The sequence below is a fragment of the Hemitrygon akajei genome, chromosome 8 (genome assembly GCF_048418815.1).
Source record: "Hemitrygon akajei chromosome 8, sHemAka1.3, whole genome shotgun sequence".
Classification (NCBI taxonomy): domain Eukaryota; kingdom Metazoa; phylum Chordata; class Chondrichthyes; order Myliobatiformes; family Dasyatidae; genus Hemitrygon; species Hemitrygon akajei.
In genome coordinates this window covers 7,768,029-7,793,819 of record NC_133131.1, presented here as the reverse complement: position 1 = coordinate 7,793,819, position 25,791 = coordinate 7,768,029, and the positions used below count along the sequence as shown (strand labels likewise).

General features: G+C 42.0%; 2 protein-coding genes across 5 annotated transcripts in view; one reads left to right on the top strand and one right to left on the bottom strand.

Moving 5' to 3' along the window:
* Nucleotides 1–1,042: 1,042 nt before the first annotated feature.
* Nucleotides 1,043–3,416, bottom strand: ptrh2 (peptidyl-tRNA hydrolase 2). Of its 3 annotated transcripts, none has more exons than XM_073053143.1 (3): nt 3,233–3,416; nt 2,884–2,931; nt 1,043–2,502 (listed from the first exon to the last, which is right to left on the bottom strand). In XM_073053143.1, exon 3 carries the CDS (start codon nt 2,482–2,484, stop codon nt 1,978–1,980), a length of 507 nt encoding a protein of 168 aa, XP_072909244.1. In that variant the 5' UTR covers nt 2,485–2,502; nt 2,884–2,931; nt 3,233–3,416; the 3' UTR covers nt 1,043–1,977. The 3 variants fall into 3 exon arrangements, with proteins under 3 accessions (XP_072909244.1, XP_072909246.1, XP_072909245.1); XM_073053145.1 differs by lacking the exon at nt 3,233–3,416 and adding an exon at nt 3,025–3,169; XM_073053144.1 differs by lacking the exon at nt 2,884–2,931 and having other exon boundaries at nt 3,233–3,408.
* Nucleotides 3,417–3,490: 74 nt separating this feature from the next.
* vmp1 (vacuole membrane protein 1) overlaps nt 3,491–25,791 on the top strand; it is a 175,541-nt gene continuing 153,240 nt past the window's right edge. The window contains exon 1 of one of the 2 annotated variants that reach the window (XM_073053141.1): nt 3,491–3,607. The gene's annotated coding sequence lies outside the window, so the exon portion shown is untranslated. The remainder of the gene's footprint in view (nt 3,608–25,791) is intronic. The other variant, XM_073053140.1, reaches the window with a different exon arrangement.

Here is a 25,791-nt window from a genome sequence, read left to right as displayed (position 1 = left end):
TTGAGAAATATACCTGATATAATCATTATATATACCTGAACTATAATCACTATGTATTAGCTATTTACAATACTATGTAATCACTTCTAGGTACCGAATATTAATATGTATTATTTCACTAAGCACATTTTGTTATGTGTTGTTTTCACTAGATACTTTGTACTCTCTCAGCTGCATATTATGGCACTTACAGTACACCTGCTTGTTTTGCAACACTATTAGCTGCGATGTACCCCATGTATTACACTCAGCCTTTGTTTAGTACGAGATAACGGTGGCGGACAGGATGCTGCGAGCAGGAATGTACTGTGAGGGAGGTTGTCCGAAAAACATAATCTTGGCCACGAATAAGGCCCCAATGCGAACGGGTGAAAAACAATGATGATGTACCGCGGGCTAGGCAAGAGCGATTAATTAATTCATATATAGATGATATGCAACTAAAAATTGATTGGGTATGCTAATAAAACCGAAATGTAACTGAGATAAGAAATTACTATAAAGAATGCTGTACACCGGAGCTCGGTGGGCTTTCGGTGACAAGTTCATTGATTGCCTCAGCCTTTGTTTGCAAATAAAGGTTTAATTTTCTTGAAGAATCGTCTGTGTCTCCAAGTCATTTCAAGTAACCACGACAGTACCAGGCTTGTAAGGCACAACCTGCCCTTGACAAAGCCATGCTGACTATTCCTAATCATATTATGCCTCTTCAAATGTTCATAAATCCTGTCTCTCAAGATCCTCTCCATCAACTTAGCAACCACTGAAGTAAGATCTCACTGGTCTATAATTTCCTGGGCTATCTCTACTCCCTTTCTTGAATAAGGGAACCACATCTACAACCCTCCAATCCTCTGGAACCTCCCCCGTCCCCTTTGCCCGAGAGTTTTTTTGGACCCTCTAATTTTGTGACTTTTCTCTGCAACTGGGTTCACCACTATTCAGTGTGTGGGAAGTTAAAAGTGAAGAAGTTACCCAGTTAGCTGTGACATACATCTCATGAACGGGACCCATCTACAGAAATGAGCCAGTTGAGGCAATATTTTTGACATTTGCTTTATTTTAATAAACCAGCCACCCAGGTACCTCCCGCCAGCCGACATGGTTCTGGTCAGCAAGGCTGTAAAGAGTTATCAATATTCAGCCTATGACCAGCCCCTGGAACAGCTTGGAATGTTAAAATTCCTGGAATCAACAAAGAATGCATTTGTACAATGTGAGCAAACAGGAGTGTGGTTGGTGAGGGTGGGGAGCGGATGGGAAGGAGAGAGGTTGTTCCTTGGAAAAGCCTGGGCACTTCTTACAGGGGAAATCTGCACCTCTAGTCCTCAAGCTGGTGCTGAGTAGCTTTGCTGCCTTTTACCAAGAGCTGCCAGGAACACTGCACCTCCTCAGAGGGCAATGGAAACGAGTGGGCCGTGCTTACTGACCATGTCGCTCCTGTTCCCCACTTGCCTGCTGTTCATTAAGTTGTCCAAACACATGCGTAATTAGCAAAAATGACCGATACCACAATAACTCTTATCCAATTAGTACAGATGGACATAAATTTAAGGTGACTGGAGCAAAGTATAGGGGCAATTTCAGAGGTAGATTTTTTTTGGTTTTTACGAGTGGTGGGTGTGTGGAACATGCTGCCAGGGGTGGTGGTGGTAGAGGCCAATACATTGGGGACATTTAAGAGACTCTTAGATAGGCAGATGGATGATAGAAAAATGAAGGGCTATGTGGGAGGGAAGGGTTAGATTCTTATTGGAGGAGGATAAAAGGTTTACGGACAACATTGTGGGTTGAAGGGCCTGTGTGGTTCTATGTTCTAATGAATGCAGAGCACAGCATCAACCCCAAATAATTTGGACTGACTTGGCTCAATGTCCTGGAGCCTGCCTACTGGGAAATACCACTAACTGTCCAGGTAATGGGTCTCAGAATCATGAGTCAGTCCAACTGCAACTTCAGTCAAGGCACAGATATACTTCAATACAGTTTCAGGTGTCCTGTAACCTGGTCCACCAACTTTGCCGAGGCTGGACCGATGCCCAGCACCGTGCGTGAGCCAGGTGCTATCTGAGTGCGCCCAGCGTCCTGGATCAAGCTTACGGTCAGCCCCAGATTCTTGGCGTGCATCAATAAGCTTACGATGCTGTCTTCGTCAGGTGCCTTGACGACCACTTTGGGTTGCCCGCAGTACTCCCACTGCCGGAGCAGATCGGGATTCCGGACCTGGAGCTGCCTGTATGCGGAGACTGCCGCGTGTGAACACTGCGCTGCCACTTTCCCCTTGCCCATCTTCAGGTCATTACGAACTACCAGCACCATCTTGTACTCGCCGCTCTCTCCCATGACACTGGTTTCCATTGCTGTGCTTCGCAGTGAGGTTTTTAAAGGTCCAACAAATCGCCCACGAACCATCCAACCCAGGCAAATGCCAGATCCTATTCCGGCCAATATCGCTAGAGCCATAGGACTGCTCAGAGTCTCCATACTATGTGCCTGAAAAGCCTATGGAAGGGAAGGACAAACAAAAGATTACTCTATCAGCCTCTTCTGAAACTGACTGAGATGAAATTCCTGGAACATCAATCGATAAAACGTTTTTTTGTGAACATGACTTCTCAAATCAGAATCAAATTTATTATTGCTGACCTATACGACATAAAATTTGTTTTATTTTTGTGGCAGCGGTACAGAACAAAGACATGAAATTACTATGATTTGCAAAGGAATAAAGGAGTATCCCTCATTCCAAGTGACCACTTAAATTTGTAAAGGAAGCTGCTCTCCTCTCAGGATTTCTGGAATGACTCTCCTGAGCAAATCAAGACTGATAAAATTGAAGACTGCTGTTCAGTTTGGCAATTTAAAAATATTTTGAAGACTAACCTGGCCCCACTTTGTTCTCAACCTGGGGTTGCTTTTATTGTGAATGCTCTAAAAAAAATGAACCTCAGGTTAGTACATGGTGACATAAATGTACTTCGATAATAAAGTTACTTTGAACTTTCTAGATTTATTTGCACTAACCACAAAGCAGGACAATGAAGGAAGATCGTTCGTCCAGTAATGATATCAAAACCAGGTTATTGTCATATGCAAAAGTTGACTTATCCCAGCTCGACCATCACCCACGGCCCCCAGGCGGGAAGGGGATCACCCATGGCCCCCAGATAGGAACGGGACCACCCACGGCCCCCGGGCGGGAACGGGACAGGGACGACGGGGCCACACTTACCTCCGAAAGCGGATCCCGAGACTCCCGGCCCAGGGCCACGCCGTCGCATCGGTAATGACGTCACTGCAAGGCTTCCCGGCGGTTACCTGTGTTTGGGGGAGCAACGTGTTGAGCTTTCGGTTTGAGGCGATCGTTAGCTAATCGCACATTTAGTATTAGTCTTCACTGACAGTCCCAACCGTGACTAAACCGCCCCCCGCCCCCGAGGGATTTCAAGGCAAAAAAAAGAAGGGGCGGATTCAAAAACACGTCACTGGCGGTTGTGAACAGAAACACGTCAACTTCCGGTGCGGCTCCTGAGCAACGGAAACAGCGCGAGCCGGGAGCGTGAGGCGCCGAGTGACCGCGAACCGGGAACCGGGAGTTGGCCAAGAGGTAAACCGGGAAGCCGGGGGGGGGGGGCGGTTGTGAGGCGAATCGGGAACCGAGGGCGACTGTGAGGCGAACTGGGACTTAGCCAAGAGGTAAACCGGGAAGCCGGGGGGGGGGCGGTTGTGAGGCGAATCGGGAACCGAGGGCGACTGTGAGGTGAACTGGGACTTAGCCAAGAGGTAAACCGGGAAGCGGGGGGGTGGTTGTGAGGCGAAGCGGGGGGCGGTTGTGAGGCGAATCGGGAACCGGGAGCGGGCTGTGAGGCGAACGGGGAACCGGGGCCAGGGGGCGGGCTGTGTGGCGAAGCGGGGACGGCTATGAGGTGAATTGGAAACCGGGGGTGGGCTGTGAGGCGAACGGGGACTTGGCCAAGAGGTAAACCGGGAACCGGGGCCAGGGGGCTGGCAGAACAGATATACCGGGAACGAGGGATGGGGAGGAGATATTGGGGAAGAGCAGTACAGAAGGGGAGAGGGCGATCGCGGCAGTCCTGAAGATGAGAATGACTGGGGGAAGGATGCCTATCGAGAGGGAACGAGGAAGAGAGAGCAAAAGCGGTGGACCCGAGGATGCTCAGGGCCGGGGAAGGGTCCCGATCTCTGGTAGTATGTGTGTGGGCGGAAGTGGAACAGCAGTGTGGAGGGGATGGAAGAGTCTGTGATATTTTATGAGCCTGGGATTGGGTCCAATGTGGAGCGGCTGTAAGTTGCACCTGGGGGTGGAGGAGAATTGGTGGGCTGAGTGACCTGATTCTGCTTCTGTGTGTTATGGTATGTGGAAATGGTCTATAATAATGAGGGGTCTATGGTAGTTTTATGGTTGAGGTAGTAGTGTCAGATGGTTGTATGTCTGTAGTAATAAGTAGGCTATGAGATCTGTGGTAGTTTTGTGTGCTGCAGGATGAGATCTGGTGTGGAGGGCTTCTGATCTGTGGTAATGAATAGAGAAGGGGGCAGATTTGTGGTTGAAGGTAGTAAAGGCGCCTTTGGTTTATGGGGTGAACGGGTCTGTGGTAATTATGCGGAGGTAGGGTAAAGTCTATACTGAGAGGACAGGGATTTTTTTAGGAGATTAGGATCTGTTTTAATTGCAGAGAGGAGTGTGTTTTTGATGGAGAGAACAATAATTGTAATAAATGGGACCTGGTCATGAGATAAGCAGCTGGTTGGAATGGGAGTGCTAGTTTCACAGCAGGGACCCAGTGGCCAGTTGAGTAGACTAGCCTCTTCTAGAGGTTTAAGGTGCATTTGAGGGCTGAGAGTTACTGCCTTTGTACATAGAGAATGTGTTGTGAGCAGAGGGCTCAAAGGTTGTCCTGATAATACTCCCCCTGGCTTATGTCTGGATTTTGTTGTGCAATAGTGGCCCGATGCTTGGTGGTCACAGTGACTGAGCCATTGTGGAATTTCCACCCTTGATCTGCTTTTTATTAGCCGTCTTTAGTTATATATTTTTGAATGAGAAAGTGGTGCCTCTGTATCCCAAGTTCTTAAACGTTTTGAGTTTTACTCTGATCCATCATCAGAGGGTTCATTTGGAGAGATCACATAATATTAAGTCCATCACAAGTGTCATGTTTGATATGGAATCAGTTTAAAACTAATAACTGGAATGTATGAAATTGGGGGCTGTAAGGAGTACAAAAAGTGTGTAGTTAGGAGTAAGGCTAATGTGATATTCCAGTTTGTAAAGCAGATTTTTGCTTATTGTTGCAGGTTAGCTTAACATTACATCTATTAATAAATGAGGGCTCATTTAAAAACAGAAAATATCCCAAGCTCTCAACAAGGTTGACGGCACCCGTGGAAACAAAGAGAAACAGTATTACAGGTTGAAATCCCTTTGCAAGTTTTAATGTCTGGATTGGAACAAGACACTGAAGTTACTTGTTTCTTTTGGTAAAATTTGAAATCACATAAGTACTAATGCATGCTTCTTGCAAAACACCACCCTTGCGTATTTTGCAAGCATGTTGGAGAGAAGATTGGATGTCAGATGCTTTTGTAAATCCTGCTGTTGCTTTTTAGAAGATACAGCACCTTATTGTTGAATATGGCTGGTCAGGATCTATGAATGTTAAAAATAACAAGTTTAAGTGGGTGAACAGTTTATAATTTTATTTTACAATTCTACCCCAGAAGAAACAAATTCCCACACTTAAGAAAAGCACCTACTTAATTATTTCCATTTTCTTTATCTTTTCAGATATTTTTGAGTCATCTAATGTTATTTTTGAATAACTCTAGTAGCACACATAGGATGCTCATCAGTTGAATAAATGATTGATGTGTGTTTGTCAATGTGAAAGGAACACATGGATCTCTTATTCCATGCACATTTTAAATATTTCTGTTTCTTTAACTTTGCATCTGTCTCCCATTCTTTCTATCTTCTACACTATTTTTAGATTGGCATTGTTTTCTTGTATATTTGAATAAACCTTTCCTTATCTTGCTTGACTTTTACCACGTTGAGAAATATTGGTAAGTATTAGTTCAAAGGCCTTGTTTAGTTGTGATTCCATGATCAAGGAGCAATGTCTAAGTACTCACATAGATAGAAGTTGAACATTAACTCGCACCTTAACATTTTGTTAACTTTCATACAAAACTTAGACATGTGTAGAAGTGGCTCGTGTGTCAAATCCATTTGATGGATCTATAGTTAACTGAACTTGTGTAGTGCTATTGTAAAATTAATTTACCAATGCGTGGGTGCAGAAGACATAGACACCAGGCTACTTAGTCCATTGAGTCTGCCCCCCCCCCCCCCCTGCCAAAAGCAGTGAGTCTGCAAGACCGTTGGGAAGTCAGAGGCCCGATGTCTGCGAGTCCAGTGGAGACTGGAGGACTGGCTGTGTGTGTGATGGATGGAAGGGGCTTGTTTTGCTGTTGCTTTGTTTCTGTTCTGCTGAGCATTGTGGGCATGCTTTGTTGGTGCTGGCATTTGTGGCAAAGTGTGTGGGCTGTCCCCAGCACGTTCTTGGGTTGTGTTGGTTGTTAACTCCAACAATGCACTTTGCTAACACGAGGAAATCTGCAGATGCTGGAAATTCAAACAACACACACAAAATGCTGGTGGAACACAGCAGGCCAGGCAGCATCTATGAGGAGAAGCACTGTCGACGTTTCGGGCCCATCATAGATGCTGCCTGGCCTGCTGTGTTCCACCAGCATTTTGTGTGTGTTGAATGCATTTTGCTGTATGTTTTGTACATGTGATAGTAAATGAACCTGAAGATGATACTCCTAATCGTGACAGCAAATTAATATAGTAAAGGGGTGAAGATTAATTGGATAAAAGATACCGTGTGGTATTAGAGGGAAAACATGACCAGAACTTTGGGAAGGGTGGGGCCAGATAAGAGATCAATTTAATGATGTGGAAATGCAAAGAGTTTGGGTTTTTATGAAATTTTTAAAATGCAGGTTGAAAAATAAAGGATTCTATCTTGATTTTTATTGGGAATTGAGTAGCAATTTGACTGCATTATGACATCACCTTCTGTAATAACTCAAGCATCTTTTTGGGTTTTCTGAACAAGGAAGCTGGAGTTCATCAGAATTTGTGGGGGTGCTCTTGGCAATTGAACTGAATAGTTGATTGAGTAGAACTGATTTGGTTTACATTGTATGAAGGGATTAGAATTATATTGAATTGTGAGTTTTGTGCAAAGGATAAATGCATTTTTTTGGATGTTTTTAAAATGTCTAATGGTCAAGGAAGTGCTTTGAAATGAGAGAGATCAAGGAAAGTTCTTTAAGGAAGCCTTAAGTTGGATAACAATCAGTGTGTAAAGATATAAATAAATACTCAAGAAGGAAGTTTAAGATTGAAGTATGTTGAATATAGTGCGACTAAGAAGGAAGATGGTTGATTTTGATCAGAGATTTCTTTGTTTTTTATTTTTAAATCCGTCCTTTGCCAGAACACATGGATCTGGAGTATATAATGTCAGATACCAGTGAATGGAAGGCGATATGAGAACTTGATTCTGTTCTCCAGTTAAAAAACTATTAATGTGCATCAGGCTTTCTAAAATACAAAGTAACTTTCATTTCAATGAACTTCTGTCTAAATGCATGTATAGTTTAGGCTCCCAAGTCTTTAAATGCATGTTGTATGTTTTGTTTGAATTATATTGAGTTCTTGTTTAATTTGAAGTGGTGTTTTAATTTTTTGCCTTTCTAATTTTCTTTGAAAACATTATTGATGACATTTAATATGCACTGGCCATTCAACTGTGTATATATAACCAAGCCTTATGTTGACGGCTACCGTAGTTTTTTTTAGTCAAGATAAATGTACTATTCACCTGTATTTCATTTTTTAGTGTCTGTAAATTATTTTCAAACCCTTTGTATGTGTGCATTGCCACCATCTCAATATCTCTGTTGATCGAAGTCACCAGTGAGGCACTGAAGCACAAGCAGGCATCATTCTGGAGACACCTCTTAGTCGAGGCTCACAAACCCATGCACATTTTTTATATCCTTAAGAACAAAGGTAATAGTGGCTGCTATAATACAATTTCAGTAGTTACAATGACATTGTTTCCTTCAATATTTTGGGTTGACAATGCTTCCTTTGAATTAGTGATTTAGTGTGATATGCTTGGGTGCTTTGGTCTCGGTCGGGGGTTCCCAACCTGGGGTCCATGGATTCTTGCTTGCTTAATGGCATTGATCCATGGCATAAAAATGGTTGGGAACCCCTGGCAAGTTAACAAGAGTTATTGTTATGAAGTATTCCTGTAATTTTAAGATCTTTGTATTGACTAAATTATGGGGATTATGGAATTGTAAATCTGTGGATTTGAGTAGATAATCTGTATACATTGGTCTTTGGGATCTAATCGGTCTCAGCTGCATCTGGTTTAATCACTGAACATTGCAGTTGACTAAATATGGCAAACATCAGGATAATTATGTCGTCTGCTTCTGATCTGCATTGATAACCTCGTTTTTGTTTACATAAAGCATTTTGAACTGTGTGGTGAGATAATCTGCAGATATTTAGTGGAAGTTCTTGGCATTAAAATTTAATATGGTAAAACAGCAAGATGGTGTCATGAAATTTAGCTGTGCATTGATATATAGGTACTTTGTGATTATTAAAATCTGTTACACTTACAGTTCTTGGCTGTAGCAAATTTATATGTTAACTCAACCTCTTCTGCAAATGCACTCTGCAAATCACGGTCTCTTTAGGGGTTTGCTGTTGCTTGCTTGGTTGGTGGTGAGTGCTTCATGCTGGAGCAAGTGGGAGAGGTTTGATGCTTTGCTGCTTGTGTGTGGGAAGGGGATGGGGTTGCTAGGGTTTTAAAGTTTTTCTGTCATTCATTCTTTGGGGTTTTCTGTTTCATAGATGACTGAAGAGTAAGAATTTCAGGTTGTATGCTATATACATTCACTGATATTAAACGGAACAATTGAAATGCCAATATTCAGTAATCAAGATTCATGTTAGAACATAGAAAGCCTACAGTACAATACAGGCCCTTCGGCCCACAAAGCTGTGCCAAACGTCCTTATCTTAGAAATTACCTACAATTACACATAGCCCTCTATTTTTCTAAGCTCCATGTACCTATCCAGGAATCCTTTAAAAGACCCTATCATACCGCCTCCACCACTGTCGCAGGCAGCCCATTCCACGCACTCACCACTCTGGGTTTATATAAAAAAAACTTGCCCCTGATATCTCCTCTGTTGGCTCATAAGTTGGATAATACTGCTGGCAAATTGCAAAAGATTGCCTCAATTGTTGTGGAACTTTCCTTCGTTTATATCTTGGCCAAATATGTTCATACTTCATGATACTAAGTATTGTAAGTGTCAAGACCTTCTATGGTGTTCCCATTTCATTCTGACTTTTTCCTCCCACCTGTGCCTAATAAAATTACAGTGGATTCCAGTTAATTGGGACACATTGGGACCAGTACATTTTGGCTCCATTATGCGGCTCTCCAATTAGCCAAAGTTTCATGGAAGTAGTTAAAGGTATTTTAAAAAAACCAAATTACTGTGTAACTGAGGAACAAATTATGTATTTAAATGAAATACAGAACAAATTAGAACATTACAAAGACTACTTCAGTACTATAAAACTGTGTTGGTTTCTGGTTGTTATCGATGGAGGAATACATTTGGTGTGTACACTGCCATGTTGTTCTTTTGATTGACTATAAGGAACAAAATCAGTGCAGATAATGGAATACCTATATACATTGCTTTTGATGATTGTATCTTTGACATTTTCGTTGTAATATTCAAGATGACTGTCTAAACCCTAAATCTTCATGGTTCCTAATTTGTTGAAGTAGCGAAATTGTTTTCACTCCTGGCCATTTTTGGCATCTCCAAGTCTGAATGCTTGAGACTGCAATGAGTAAAACAGTTCTGAATTGTTTTACTGCTCATTTGTTGACAAAAATCACCACTTTTTGAACATAAACACATGCAACAGACCTTGTTTTAAACATTGTTTGCTCTAAGTATAATGTAGTGTTTAACCGATGGCCCAATTACTCAGAATCCACTGTACCTGCTTCCTCTTTCCTCATTCTTTCTTAGTTCTGTTGGTTTTGATTTGGAAACTCAAATTTAAACATTTACACAACCAATGAAAAAGAATAGCTGACTTGTCTTGCTCCTTACCTTCCAAATCTTGATGCTGATTCAAAAGTTCAGACTAATGGTGAATTAATAGGTTGTGTAATGGATTAGTGCAGTGGAGCGAAATGGGTGACATAGGTGACAACAAGAGTTTGCTCCCATATGAGCTCAGTGCCTTTTATTTTCGCTTTGACCATCAAAGCATGGAGGAACCTTCACAAACTTCCCTGTGATTTTCAGTGTCTGAGGCCGACTTGAGAGCATCCTTCAGGATGATGAACCCTGATCAGACAGGATACTGGACTAAGTACTAAAGACCTGTGCTGGAGTATTCATCGATATCTTTACCCTCTTGCTTAAGCAGTCTAAGGCTCCAAGCTACTTCAAGCAGGCTTCAATTATACTGGCGCCCAAGAAATGTGTAGTAACCTGCCTCCATGACTATTGTCTAGTAACATTTGCATCCACTGTGATGAATTGCTCTGAGAGGCCAGGGAAGTGACTTGGACCACTCCAATTTGCCTACCATCACAACAGGTCAACAGCAGATGCCATTTCATTGACTCTTCACTCAACCCTGGAGTATTTGGACAGTGAAGATGCATATGTCAGGATGTCCTTCATTGAGTACAGCTCAGCATTTAATACAATCATCCCCTCAAAACTAAGCAATAAGCTTCAAGACCTTGGCCTCAATATCTCCTTGTGCAATTGTATCCTGGATTTCTTCACTTGCAGATCCCAGTCAGTTTGGACTGGCAACAACATCTCTACAATCTCTATCAGCCCAGGTGCACACAGCATAGCCCCCGCTCTACTCGTTTTATTCTTATGAGCATGGGGCTAAGCACAGCTCCAATGCAATATTTGAGTTTGCTGATGACACCACTGTTGTTGGCCAAATCAAAAGTGGTGACATACAGCCTTTAGGAGGGAGATTGAAAATCTCTCAATGTCCAAGGAGCTGATTGACTTCAAGAGGAGGGGACCAGAGGTCCATGAGCTGTCCTCATTGGGGGAATCAAAGGTGGAGGTGTTCAGCATCTTTAAATTCCTCAGTGTTATTAATTTCGGAGGATCTGTCTTTAGTCCAGCACATATTTAAGAAAGGACATACTGGCTCTCGAGGCAGTGCAGAGAAAGTTCACTAGGTTAATTCCGGGGATGGGTGGGTTGATGTATGATGAGAGGTTGAGTAGATTGGGACTCTACTCATTGGAGTTCCGAAGAATGAGAGGCGATCTTATTGAAACATATAAGATTGTGAAAGGGCTTGATCGGGTGGATGCGGGGAGAATGTTCCCAATGATAGGTGAAACTAGGACTAGGGGGCATAATCTTAAAATAAGGGGATGCCGTTCCAGGACTGAGATGCGGAGAAATTTCTTCACTCAGAGGGTAGTGGGGCTGTGGAATTTACTGCCCCAGAGAGCTGTGGAAGCTACTACACTCAATAAATTCAAAACGGAGATAGACATTTTCCTGGATAAAAATGGCATTAGGGGATACGGTGAGCGAGCAGGTAAGTGGACATGAGGCTAGGTTTAGATCAGCCATGATCAACTGCTGGACCAGTTTTCGATAGCCTGGATGGGTCGGAGAGGAATTTTCCAGATTTTTTCTCCTCAATTGGCAACTCGGTTTTTTTCCCTCGGATGATCACATGGGTTTGGGCGGGATGAATAATAAAATAAAATGGGCGGCATGGTGCCCTGTTGGTTGGCACTGTTGCCTTGTGGGATTCGGTGAAAACTAGAGTTAAGATTGGATTAGCCATGAATGATCTTGTTGAATGGCGGAGCAGGCTTGAGGGGCCGATTGGCCTACTCCTGCTCCTATCTCTTATGTTCTTATAAATGTTGTTATGAAGAAAACACAGCAGCGCCTCTACTTGGAAGTTTACGTTGATTTGGCATGTTATCTAAACCTTTGACAAACATCTATAGATGTGTGGTAAAGAGTATATTAACTGGTTTCATCACAATATAGTATGGAAACACCAGTGTCCTTGAACAGAAAACCCCACAAAAAATAGTGGATATGGCCCAGTCCATTAGTAGTAAAGCCCTTCCCACCATTGAGTACATCTACATGTAGCGGTGTCACAGGAAAGCAGCATCCATTGTCAAGGACTCTCACCATTCAGGCCGTGCTCTCTTCTTGCTGCTGCCATCAGGAAGAAAGTACAGGAGCCTCAAGATCCATACCACCAGGCTCAGGAACAGTTATTACCCTTCAGCCTTCAGACTCTTGAACCAGAGGGGATAACTTCATTCAGCCCATCACTGAACTTCCCACAACTCCTGGATTCACTTTCAAGGATTTTTCACCTCATGTTCTCTATTTATTGTTATTATTTTTTCTTTTTATATTTCTACAGTTTGTTAACTTTTGCACATTGTTCATTCTTTTGGGTGCTGTGTTTCATTGATTCTATCGTGTTTCTTGTATTTACTACCTTTTGCAAATTTGCAAATAAATTAGGTCAAAACTGACTCCAAACCATCCAGTTCAGAGTGGTGCTCAACCCATTACAACATGGCCACATAAGGCTTCTGGAAAATTAAAGTGAAATGTTTCAACATGTTACTGTAAATCAATTTAAAAGAGCAAGGCATTGTTATCCATTTAGTATTTAAACTTAATCTGTTAGTAAGTATCTGAAATCTAATAAAATCTTATTTTCAAGTGTGATGAATCATCAGCTAATTTGCCATGTCACCTCTAGTCCATTAAATTCATAAACAAGTGCTACAGAACTCCACTTCCCATTCAATCCAATACAACCGCCATGCAGAAATAAGAGGTGGCCAACTAAGTTGGAAAATATGTTCAGCAATTAGCTTGGAAAATTTAGAATTAATGTGATATTTTACAGATTTGTTGCAATATATTGTAAATAATATTTACCCCGGAATCAAAATTGACCCAGATAGAATTATACCTCTTTCAAATATTTACCCTCAACATAATACTAAAATATTCTGTCATCCCATTACGTCGCTGATCCAATGCACCTCATTTGGTGTGAAATGAAAATGTGTAGGACTCTCATTACAGAAAAATGTTAATATAACATTTTGGGCTGGAGGCACTAAAATCACATCTACACTATGGTCCTACAAAAAAGCAGTGGATAAGGCCCGGTCTATCACAGGTTAATTTCACAAATATCTATTGGCATCTCCCTAGAGCATATATGTCAAACTCAAGGCCCGCGGTGGAATTATCTTTGGCCCGCGAGATAATATCTAATTACTATTAAAGCTGGCCCCAGTAATCGAAGCGCCTATGGCGTATGATATGGCTAATGCTGAGTTTATTCAGGTACCAGGTTTTCAGGGTTTTTAGTGTTTATTCGGCAGTCTTGCTCGGCAGTCTTCTTCATAAGAAACAGAATTTGTAAAGTGAAACACTTTGTAGTTATAGCAGAGACTGAGACACATGAGAACAGGCTGAAAAAACGGAGGCAACGAAAGCTGCGTTTGCACGCGTCCGACTGATCCGGCCCGCATGAAGCTGCATTTTGCTCAATCTGGCCCGTGACCTAAAATGAGTTTGACACCCCTGCCCTAGAGCAAGGGATTTAGATGGGGTAGAGTTTGTTAGGTGTGTTCAGGAAGGATTCTTGACACAGTATGGAGATAATCCTACAAGAGGAGAGGCTGTACTTGATCTGGTATTGGGAAATGAACCTGGTCAGGTGCAAGATCTCTCAGTGGGAGAGCATTTTGGAGATAGTGATCATAGTTCTATTTCCTTTGCAATAGCATTGGAGAGGGATAGGAACAGACAAGTTAGAAAAGTGTTGAATTGGAGTAAGGGGAATTATGAGGCTATCAGGCAGGAAATTGGAGGCTTAAATTGGAAACAGCTGTTTTCAGGGAAAAGTATGGAAGAAATATGGCAAATATTCAGGGGATATTTGTGTAGAGTTCTGTATAGGTACGTTCCAATGAGACAGGGAAGTTATGGTAGGGTACAGGAATTGTGGTGTACAAAGGCTGTAATAAATCTGTAATAAATATGGTTATGGCACACATCAACCATAGATAGCCTACCGGTCAACCTCGATGCTTTGCACTTCGCCTACCGGAGCAACAGGTCAACGGCAGATGCCATCTCTCTGGCACTACATTCCTCAGAACACCTGGAGAATAAAGATGCATATGTAAGGCTCCTGTTCATTGATTACAGCTCTGCCTTTAATACCATCATTCCAAATAAACTGATTCCTAAGCTCCAGTACCTGGGTCTTAGCACTCAGATCTGCAGCTGGATCTTCAACTTCCTCACAGACAGGACCCAGGCTGTAAAAATAGGGGACAAGCTCTCCTCTACAATCACTCTGAGCACCGGTGCCCCACAAGGCTGTGTACTCAGCCCCCTGCTGTACTCACTGTACACCCATGATTGTGTAGCCAAGTTTCCATCGAACTCAATATATAAGTTTGCTGATGACACCACAATTGTAGGCCGTATCTTGGGTAATGATGAGTCGGAGTACAGAGAGGAAATTAAGAACCTGGTGGCATGGTGCGAAGACAATAACCTATCCCTCAACGTCAGCAAGACAAAGGAATTGGTTGTTGACTTCAGAAGGAGTAGCGGACCGCGTGACCCCCATCTACATCGGTGGTGCGCAGGTGGAACAGGTCAAAAGCTTTAAGTTCCTCGGGGTGAATATCACAAATGACCTGACTTGGTCTAACCAAGCAGAGTCCACTGCCAAGAAGGCCCACCAGTGCCTTTACTTTCTGAGAAAGCTGAAGAAATTTGGCCTGTCCCCTAAAACCCTCACTAATTTTTATAGGTGCACAGTAAAAAACATTCTTCTAGGGTTCATCACAACCTGGTATGGAAGTTGTCCTGTCCAAGACCGGAAGAAGCTGCAGAAGATCATGAACATAGCCCAGCACATCACACAAACCAATCTTCCATCCTTGGACTCACCTTACACCGCACACTGTCGGAGCAGTGCTGCCAGGATAATCAAGGACATGACCCACCCAGCCAACACACTTTTTGTCCCTCTTCTCTCTGGGAGAAGGTTCAGGAGCTTGAAGATTCGTACGGCCAGATTTGGGAACAGCTTTCCAAATGTGATAAGACTGCTGAACGGATCCTGACCCGGATCTGGGCCGTACCTTCCAAGTATCCGGACCTGATTTGGACTACCTTACTTTCCCTTTTCTATTTTGTAATTAAGATTTATAATTTAAATTTTTATTATATTTACTTCAACTTGTACTCCAGGGAGCGCAAAGCGCAGAATCAAATATTGCTGTGATGATTGTACGCTCTAGTATCAATTGTTTGATGACAGTAAAGTAATGTAAAATAAAATCTAGTTAAGAGGAAAAGAAAAGCTTACAAAAGGTTCAGAGAGCTAGGTAATGTTAGAGATCTAGAAGATTATAAGGCTACTAGGAAGGAGCTTAAGAAGGAAATTAGGAGAGCCAGAGGGGCCATGAGAAGGCTTTGGTGGGCAGAATTAAGGAAAACCCTAAGGCATTCTACAAGTATGTGAAGAGCAAGAGGATAAGATGTGAAAGAATAGGACCTATCAAGTGTGATAGTGGGAAAGTGTGTATGGAACCGGAGGAAATAGCAGAGGCACTTAATGAATACTTTACTTCGGTATTCACTATGGAAAAAGATCATGTTGATTGTAGTGCTGACTTGCAGCAGACTGAAAAGCTTGAGCATGTAGATATTAAGAAAGAGGATGTGCTGGAGCTGTTGGAAAGCGTCATTAGATAAGTCGCCGGGACCGGACAGAATGTACCCCAGGCTACTGTGGGAGGTGAGGGAGGAGATTGCTGAGCCTCTGGCCATGATCTTTGTATCATCAATGGGACGGGAGAGGTTCCAGAGGATTGGAGAGTTGCAGATGTTGTTCCTTTATTCAAGAAAGGGAGTAGAGATAGCCCAGGAAATTATAGACCAGTGAGTCTTACCTCAGTGGTTGATAAGTTGATGGAGAAGATCCTAAGAGGCAGGATTTATGAACATTTGGAGAGGTATAATATGATTAGGAGTAGTCAGTATGGCTTTGTCAAGGGCAGGTCATGCCTTACGAGCCTGATCCTGATTGAATTTTTTGAGGATGTGACTAAACACATTGATGAAGGAAGAGCAGTAGATATAGTGTATATGGATTTCAGCAAGGTATTTGATAAGGTACCCCATGCAAGGCTTATTGAGAAAGTAAGGAGGCATGGGATCCAAGGGGACATTGCTTTGTGGATCCAGAACTGGCTTGCCCATAGAAGGCAGAGAGTGGTTGTAGATGGGTCATATTCTGCATGGAGGTCGGTGACCAGTGGAGTGCCTCAGGGATCTGTTCTGGGACCCTTACTCTTAGTGATTTTTATAAATGACCTGAATGAGGAAGTGGAGGGATGGGTTAGTAAGTTTGCTGATAACACTAAGTTTGGGGGTGTTGTGGATAGTGTGGAGGAGTGTCAGAAGTTACAGTGGGACATTGATAGGAAGCAAAACTGGGCTGAGAAGTGGCAGATAGAGTTCAACCTAGATTAGTGTGAGGTGGTTCATTTTGGTAGGTCAAATATGATGACAGAATATAGTATTAATGGTAAGACTCTTGGCAGTGTGGAGGATCAGAGGGATCTTGGGGTCCGAGTCCATAGGATGCTCAAAGCCGCTGTGCAGTTTGACTCTGGTTAAGAAAGCATACGATGTAAAGCCTTCATCAATCATGGAATTGAATTTAGGAGCTGAGAGGTAATGTTGCAGCTGTATAGGACCCTGGTCAGACCCCACTTCGAGTACTGAAGGATGCGGAAGCCATAGACAGGGTGCAGAGGAGATTTACAAGGATGTTGCCTGGATTGGGGAGCATGCCGAATGAGAATAGGTTGAGTGAACTCGGCCTCTTCTCCTTGGAGTGACGGAGGATGAGAGGTGACCTGATAGAGGGGTATAAGATGATGTGAGGCCTTGATTGTGTGGATAGTCAGGCTTTTTCCCAGGGCTTAAATTGTTGCCACAAGAGGACACAGGTTTAAGGTGCTGGGGAGTAGGTACAGAGGAGATATCAGGGGTAAGTTTTCTACTCAGAGTGGTGAGTGCTTGGAATGGGCTGCTGGCAACTGTAGTGGAGGCAGATGCGATAGGGTCTTTTAAGAGGCTTTTAGATAGGTACATGGAGCTTAGTAAAATATTGGGCTATAGGTAAGCCTAGTAATTTCTAAAGTAGGGACGTGTTCGGCATAATTTTGTGGGCCGAAGGGCCTGTATTGTGCTGTAGCTTTTCTGTGTTTCTAAAGCCCTTCCCATTATTGAGCACATCTACAGGAAAGTAGCATCCATCATCAGGGACACTCACTGCACAGGGCATGCTCTCTCCTCACTGCTGCCAACAGGAAGATGTACAAGAGCCTCAGTACTCACACCACCAGGTTCAGAAAACAGTTTTAAACCCTCAAGCACCAGGCACTTGAACTGAAGGGGTTAACTTCATCTGTCCCATTACTGAAATGTCCCCGCAACCTATGGACTCATTTTCAAGAACTCTTCATGTCATGTTCTTGATATTTATTGCTTATTTATGTTTTATTATTATTAATTTATTTTTGTATTTGCACAGTTTGTTGACTTTCGCACATTTTCACACAATGCCCCAAATAGGTGTGCTCTTTCATTGGTTCTGTTATGTTGGTTATTCTATGCCTGCAAGACAAAGAATCTCAGGATTTTATATGGTGACATAAATGTACTTCTATAAACAAACTTTCCCCCCGAAGTTCAAAGTAAATCAAACTTCATTTCAGAATACTAATTGAAATACTTATCCTTCCTGGTCAGCTTTTTTCCTAATGAAATTTCTGTATTTATGAAGAATACTTTTAAATGTTGGCTGCAATTCAGTGTAATACAAGTGACAATTTGTTTTACATTAGTTGTAACAGTTTTGCAGTTGTAAAACATTTTAACTGACCTTCGTATCCAATTAAAATGATTACAGGTCTGTAAAAGTCATTAGCGAAATCCAAGAAGTGTCAGTTAATTTTACCAGGGATTATTTTTATACTATCACTCATTGGGGGGAAAAAAAGAAAACTCTTTTCACTAATGTGTGGGCTTAATATGCACACAAAAAAAATCTGAATGACCATTAATGTGATAAAAATAAATCAACATGAAAAGCAATCATTATCTCAAAAGAAGGTAGTTACAAGTTTACGCAATAGTGCTTGATGGCGGTTAAAGCAAATCAAATGTCATTTAAGCCTAAATATTGAACTAATCCTAATGCATTAAATCATTTGAGCAACCACTAATAAAGTACTACATAAAATTCTGGACAACATATTGAAAAAGAATACTTCAAATGTCAAAAAGCTATGTTTAATAAAAAGCATGTCATTGACAAATCAGAGGAATTGAAATGTAAGGAGCATTTATGCAAACTGAGCAAATTCTCACTGAAATGTCAAGGCTACTGATATGATGATCCCTGTTTTGGGATTCGAAAAAAAAACTGGATAAATGTAGACCATGACAAGCTGCACCAGAATTAAAGGGCACATCACACAGAATGAGGTCAAAAATAACCTGTAGAAACAATACAGAGCAAATCCTTAGGGAGACGACGGAAGCATTTAGTATTGGTTCTTTCATTTTCATTGTCAGAACATAGCTAGTAGTTAACTGCTTTCATTGTCCCAGAGATACTGTGCATATAAACCAGATCAGATAAAATTAGCAAGTTTCCTTCCCTGAATGTTACTAGATTGACATTTAATGATAATATATCAGTTTCATCACCATCCACAGCATCAGAGTCTGGAAACAGGCCTTTTAGCCAAACTGGACCAGGTTGACCAATATTCCCACCTAAGCTAATCCCAGTTGCCCATTTAGTGCATATGTTTCCTGTCAATGTTTCTTTCTTGGTGCCTAGGAAATGTTTATAATGTATCTTCCTCAACCACTTCCTCCAGTAGCACACTCCGTACACCAACTGCTCTCCGGGTGTAAAGGTTGCCACCCCACACAACCCCCATCTCTCCTAGGTTCCTATTAAATACCTCCAATCTCACCTTAAATTTATGCCCTATGTTAACGGCAGGGGCAGGTCCCAAATGGTGAGGGTCACCTTCTTGGGGCACTGCCTCTTGAAGATGTTTTTGATGGCAGCAGGATTGTGTCCATGGTTTTTCTGGCTGAGTCTACAACCCTCTGTGGCCTATCAGACTGTGATGCGGCCAGTCAGAATGTTCTCCACCATACATCTGTAGAAATCTGCTACAGAACTTGATGACATACCAATTCTCCTCAAAATCCTAATAAAGTATAGCCACCATCTTAGCTTTCTTGAGATTACATCAATTTTTGGACCCAGTGCAGATACTCTGAGATATTGACACCTAGGAACTTGAAGCTGCTCACCCTTTCTATCGCTAACCCCTCAATCTGTACTGTTGTGTGTTCTTCCAACTTCCCCTTCCTGAAGTCCACAATCAATTCCATGGTCTTGCTGACACTGCATATGCGGCACTCAATCAGACAATCTTACTCCTGTAAGTCTGATTGTCACCATCCGAGATTCTGCCAACATCTGTGGTGTAATCAATGATCCAGTTGTAGAGGGATGTACAGAGGCGAATGAGCTGTACCTAACCGCAGTCATAAGTGTTGGCAGAGCATGCAGCCTTGAGATGTGCCTATGTTGACCATCATTATTATTGATCTGCATTGACTGATCTCCAAATAAGAAAGTCAGTGATCCAGTTGTAGAGGGAGGTCCAGGGGTCCAGATTTTGAAGCTCGTTGATTAGTAGTGAAGGGATGATAGTTCTCTTGAATGCTGAGTTGTAATTGATAAACAGCAGCCTGATGTATGTTTTGCTGTTGTCTAGGTGCGCTAGAGATGAGCAAAGAGCCAGAGAGATCGTGTCCACTGTAGACCTTCTGTGGGGTAGGCAAATTGTAGTGGGTCCAGGTCCTTGTTCAGGTAGGAGTTAATTCTAGCCATGTCCAACTTCTCAAAACACTTCATTACTGTAGATGTGAGCAATGGCCCTTGAGACAGCTCATCCTGCTCTTCTTGGACGGAAGTATTATTTAATAACTTCCCATTACCAGAACCTGAGGGGCTGAATTATGTCAAGTCTACTCAGCATTTTTTCCAGCTTAATGGCATCCATCCTATAGCAGGCTGACTAAAACTGAACACAATATTCCAAATACAGACTTACCAACATTTTATACAACTGCAACGTAACATCCCAACTTCTATACTCGGGATGACTGACTGACGAAGGCCAATGTGCCAAAAGCTTTCTTCACCATCCTATTTACTTGTAACCCCACTTTCAGAGAACCATACTTGTATTCCTTGGTTCCTTTGTTCTACATCTCTTTTATTGCTCACTGTAGAGGCCCTGCCCTGATTTATGTAAATTCAATTTTAATAAATTAACTGAATTTGAATTTCACATTTGTTTCAATGGAATTTGAACTCCTTTCACCACACCATTAGTCTAGATCTTTATAGCAATCCTATCACAGCTCCATCATTCAAATAAGATTTCTAGCACTTATATCACTTCATGACTATCCACTGTAGATTAGTCTAAGGTTAACTGGCATAATCGGTTAACAAAACCCATTACTTGTGCATCCTGCAATGAGATATTGAGCTGGTGACTTATGGGTGCATATAAAGGGTTTGAAAATTATTTACAGACATTATCAATTAAATACAGTAAAGACCAAAAATCTCAACTAAAAAGTCTGTCACCATAAGACTTCGCACATAAAGTCAAATGGTTAACTGCACATTGAATGTCGTGTTTTCAGAGACAGAAATTAGAAAGTTAAATTAAAGCACCTCTTCAAATTAATCATGAACTCAATACAACTGAAACAACATAAAGCTAGATCACATTGATAATATCTTTTTCATTAATCTACACCCATTTTGTAAATTTTCAGACTGAAGAAGATGGGGGAAGAAAAACGCAATCAAATAGTTTCATTTATTTAGGATATTGTCCCTGGAATACTTGCACATTATTATTGCAAGCCCTATTGAAACTGAGCTGCGTGTTAACACATGGCACATTTGACCTGTTGGCCCACATTAGGTCCACAGTCCACAATTGTACTGCAACATAATCACTTGTTCAGAGGTCAAACTTCCAACAAATGTATAAAAGGCTAGACAAACCTCATTTTATTTTAACAACTGGTGCTTGAGAACTCAAAGAAGCAAGTCACTACCATGAGCTATTCATTATTTAAGATCACATTACAATTCTCAATATATAGAACAATTAAACATAATTTAAAAATAGTATCTATAAACCCCCTGAATATCCTTCATCAAGTTTGTCATCAGCCTGTACATATATACAACCAATCAAAACAATGCTCCTCTGGACCATGGTGCATCCACAATACATATATCACACACAGCACATGAAACAAAATAATATCACAAATAAGTTTATAAAAATAATCCAAAATTTATGTGAAGTGTGCAGCATAGGTAAACAGTGAACAGTAAACAGCTCACTATCCTAGTGATAAGTCCTAGTGGTGGCAGTTTTCATTAGTCTCACCGCCTGGGAAAGAAGCTGTTACCCAGTCTGGCAGTCTTGGTTCTGGTGTTCCTGTACCTCCTTCCTAACGGTAGTGGGTTAAAAGAGGCTGCAGGATGGATGTAGGTGTTACGTACCCCATAACGGGTTAAAAAGAACCAGCAGAAATGGACACACCTGGAGTCTGAGTCTTCCATTATAAACTCAATTTTATTAGTAACTATGTGAATAAAGTAAACAGGTTAGCAGAGTATATGCATATATAGGTGAGTAAATAAGGTTCACAAGCTTTGCCAGTTTACGGTGGTATGGTAAGTAATCAGTTCAGTTCTGGAATTTGGTTTGAGTAGAGTTGGAGAGAGAGAGTTAGAGTGTTGGTTTATCTTCCAATGCTGATCCTCCACATCGTCCTTCTGTTCCCGAAACTTATTTCATAGTCACCAACTTGTGACCACAGAAAAGGGGATGCCATCTTCTGTGGTGGAGTTATCAACCCCAGACCAGCGTTAAACACACCGATAGCTCCCCACCGGTCACCCCTTTGTCCACACTGTGAGCAAAAACCCCACCCTTGTCGTGGGCACACAAAGCTCACCAGTGCCCTCCTTGCCTCTGGAGTTGTGTGTCTTGTGTGCCTGATTTAAAAAAGTTGACTGACCTTGCATATCCCTCAGCGTGCAGAACACCAGTTGTCCATAATATAGCTCCGTCTTTCAGTTTCCGAAGCAACTCTCAGACTTTCTGTCTCATCCTGCTGCTGAATTAGCACACAAGCTGTTCGCTCCCTCTCTCTCTCGTTTAGAGGAACAGTCCACTTTAGAATTGTCCTTCAGATCTCGTCACAGTAGGGAACCTCAACTATGCTTCTGGACCTTCATGTACACTACTCTCAGTAAATGTCACAAATAGGGGGTTTCTTGTATCAGCGGGGGGGGGGGTGGGAGTGGGGGGTAGGGAAGCTAAATCTTAAAGGTACTTAGAGAGGAGGTGGATAATGTTTTGTAAGATTGGAGAACTGGGCAAGAGGAGATGAGAGCTGACACAAATTAGCTATAATTGTATTGAATACTGTTCATTAGTTATTTCATATTCCTCCAACCTCATAAGTTTATTATGATTCCTCTTGCCATGACTGTAACTTCACTCATAGCTGGAGTGTGAGCAGGGAAAGTGGCAAGTGATGAGAAAATAGAGATTAAAAATGAACAGAGATCCCTAAGTGTAAATGGTGTTATAATGAACTTGGTCAAATATTCATAAACTAAGTGAATACACATGCAAACATGAGAAAATCTGCAGATGCTGGAAATACAAACAACACACACAAATTGCTGGTGGAATGCAGCAGGCCAGGCAGCATCTATAGGAAGAAGTACATTCGACGTTTCAGATCGAGATCCTTCGTCAGGATTAACAGAAAAAAGAGATAGTAAGAGATTTGAAAGTGGGAGGGGGAGAATGAGACCCAAAATGATAGGAGAAGGCAGGAGGGGGAGGGATAAAGCTAAGAGCTGGGAAGTTGATTGGTAAAAGGGATACAAGGCTGGAGAAGGGGGGAGTATCATAGGACAGAAGGCCTTGGAAGAAAGAAAGGAGGAGGGGAGCACCAGAGGAAGATGGAGAACAGGCAAAGAGTTATTGTGAGAGGGAAAGAGAAAGGGAAAAAATTTAAAAATAGGGATAGGGTAAGAATGGGAGGAGGGGCATTAACAGAAGTTAGAGAAATCAATGTTCATGCCATCAGGTTGGAGGCTACCCAGATGGAATAAAAGGTGTTCCTGCTCCAACCTGAGTGTGGCTTCTTCTCGACAGTAGAGGAGGCCATGAATTGACATATCGGAATGGGAATGGGACATGGAATTAAAATGTGTGGCCGCTGAGAGATCCTGCTTCCTCTGGCGGACAGAGCGTAGGTGTTCAGCGAAACGATCTCACAGTCTGCGTCGGGTCTCACCAATATACAGAAGGTCACACTGGGAGCACCGGACACAGTATATCACACCAGCAGACTTGCAGGAGAAATGTCACCTCATTTGGAAGGACTGTCTGCGGCCCTGAATGGTGGTGATGGAGGAGGTATAAGGGCAGATGTAGCACTTCTGCTTACAAGGATAAGTGCCAGGAGGGAGATCAGTGGGAAAGGATGGGGGGGACGAATGGACAAGGGAGTCATGTAGGGAATTATCTGTGTGGAAAGCAGAAAGTGGGGGGGGGGGAGGGAAAGATGTGCTTGGTGGTGGGATCCCGTTGGAGATGGCGGAAGTTATGGAGAATTATATGTTGGACACAGAAGCCGGTGGGGTGGTAGGTGAAGGCAAGAGGAACCCTATCCCTAGTGGGGTGGTGGGAGGATGGGGTGAGAGCAGATGTGTGTGAAATGGGAGAGATGCATTTGAGGACAAAGTTGATGGTGGAGGAAGGGAATCCCTTGTCTTTAAAAAAGGAAGACATCTCCTTCATCCTGGAATGAAAAGTCTCATTCTGAGAGCAGATTATGATGTTTATGAGTATGCAGGATGATATATCAACAAGCCGGAGGATACAGAGAAACTTAAGGAGGACCATAAGACATAGGAGCAGAATTAGGTCATTTGGCTCATTGAGTCCACTCTGCCATTCTATCATGGCTGATTTGTTATCCTTCTCAACCACACTTTCCTACCTTCTCCTGTAACCTTTGACAGCTTAACTAATCAAGAACCTATTAACCTCGTAGAAAATGGAGGCGGTGTGGATGCAATGAATTGAAACAAAATACTTTGCAATATATTTTAAAGAACTGATTGTGTTGAGGAGTAGCAGTGATTGATAACTACAGTTGCAGTTTTGAATGGAAACTATCTGTTAATTCTTAAAACCTCTTGAATATGCATGCAGTCAGTGGCCTCTTTATTAGGTACAGTAGTGTACCTAGTGAAGTGGCCACAGGAATGGAACCTAGTGAGGTCTTCTGCTATAGCCTATCACTTCAAGGTTCAATGTGTGGTGCATTCAGAGATGCTCTTCTGCACACCATTGTTGTAACACATAGTTATTTCAGTTGCTGTCGCCTTCCTGTCAGCTTGAACCAGTCTGATCATTCTCCTCTGACCCCACTCAGTAACAAGGTGTTTTTGACTGGAGAACTGCTGCTCGCTGGATGTTTTGTTTCTTGTACCATTCTCTGTAAACTTTCGAAACTGTTGTGCATGAAGATTCCAGTAGGTCAGCAATTTGAAATATTCAAATTCAAGATTGGTTGTATATATGTACAGGCAGATGACAAACTAACGGAGCAACTCTTCCAGACCACAGTGCACCCATAATACACGTCTTACACAGCACATAAAACAAAATAATACCACAAATAAATTAATAAAATCTAATTCAAAATGCACGTTAAGTCCACAGTATAGTAAATAGCTTGCTGTCCTAGTGATGAGACCTCAGTGGTGGCAGGGTTTTTGGTTTTCTCTCAGACTGGGGGAAGAAGCTGTTACCTAGTCTGAACAACAGTTGAACCTCCTCTTCTAGAAAATTTTGATGGCGGTTGGCAGACCAACATAATGTACATTACTGCCACCTACTGACCATCATACAAGCACACCAAATACTTTCCTTCCAGAAAGTTTTCCACCACCCCATGCATTAAAATCCCCTGACTATTAGCTAACAAACTTTAGCATTCCATGGTAAGATTTTTCTTTTAAAAAGGAAAAAAGAAAATAATTAACATCTTCTTTAAAGCTTGAATGTTATTTGACCTTCCTTGTAAAGCATTGTTAACAATTTCTAGAGTTAGTCTTTTATGTCTTACATTTTTCCTGCAGCTTTAAATATAATCTTTTATAATCTTACTTTAGTTTGCTGTACAATTTACCACATCTACTATGAAAGTAACAAATTTTAGTTTATCAAAAATCAACAACCTTGTTCTAAAATAAAGGACTTTGCACATTGACTTTAATCTTTCTGTATTCTGGATATTAATTGGTCCCATTGATACTGTCTTCTGTAC

Coding starts and splice junctions, on each gene's coding strand:
- ptrh2 (XM_073053143.1), bottom strand. CDS start 2,484: ATGGAGACTCTGAGCAGTCCTATGGCTCTAGCGATATTGGCCGGAATA.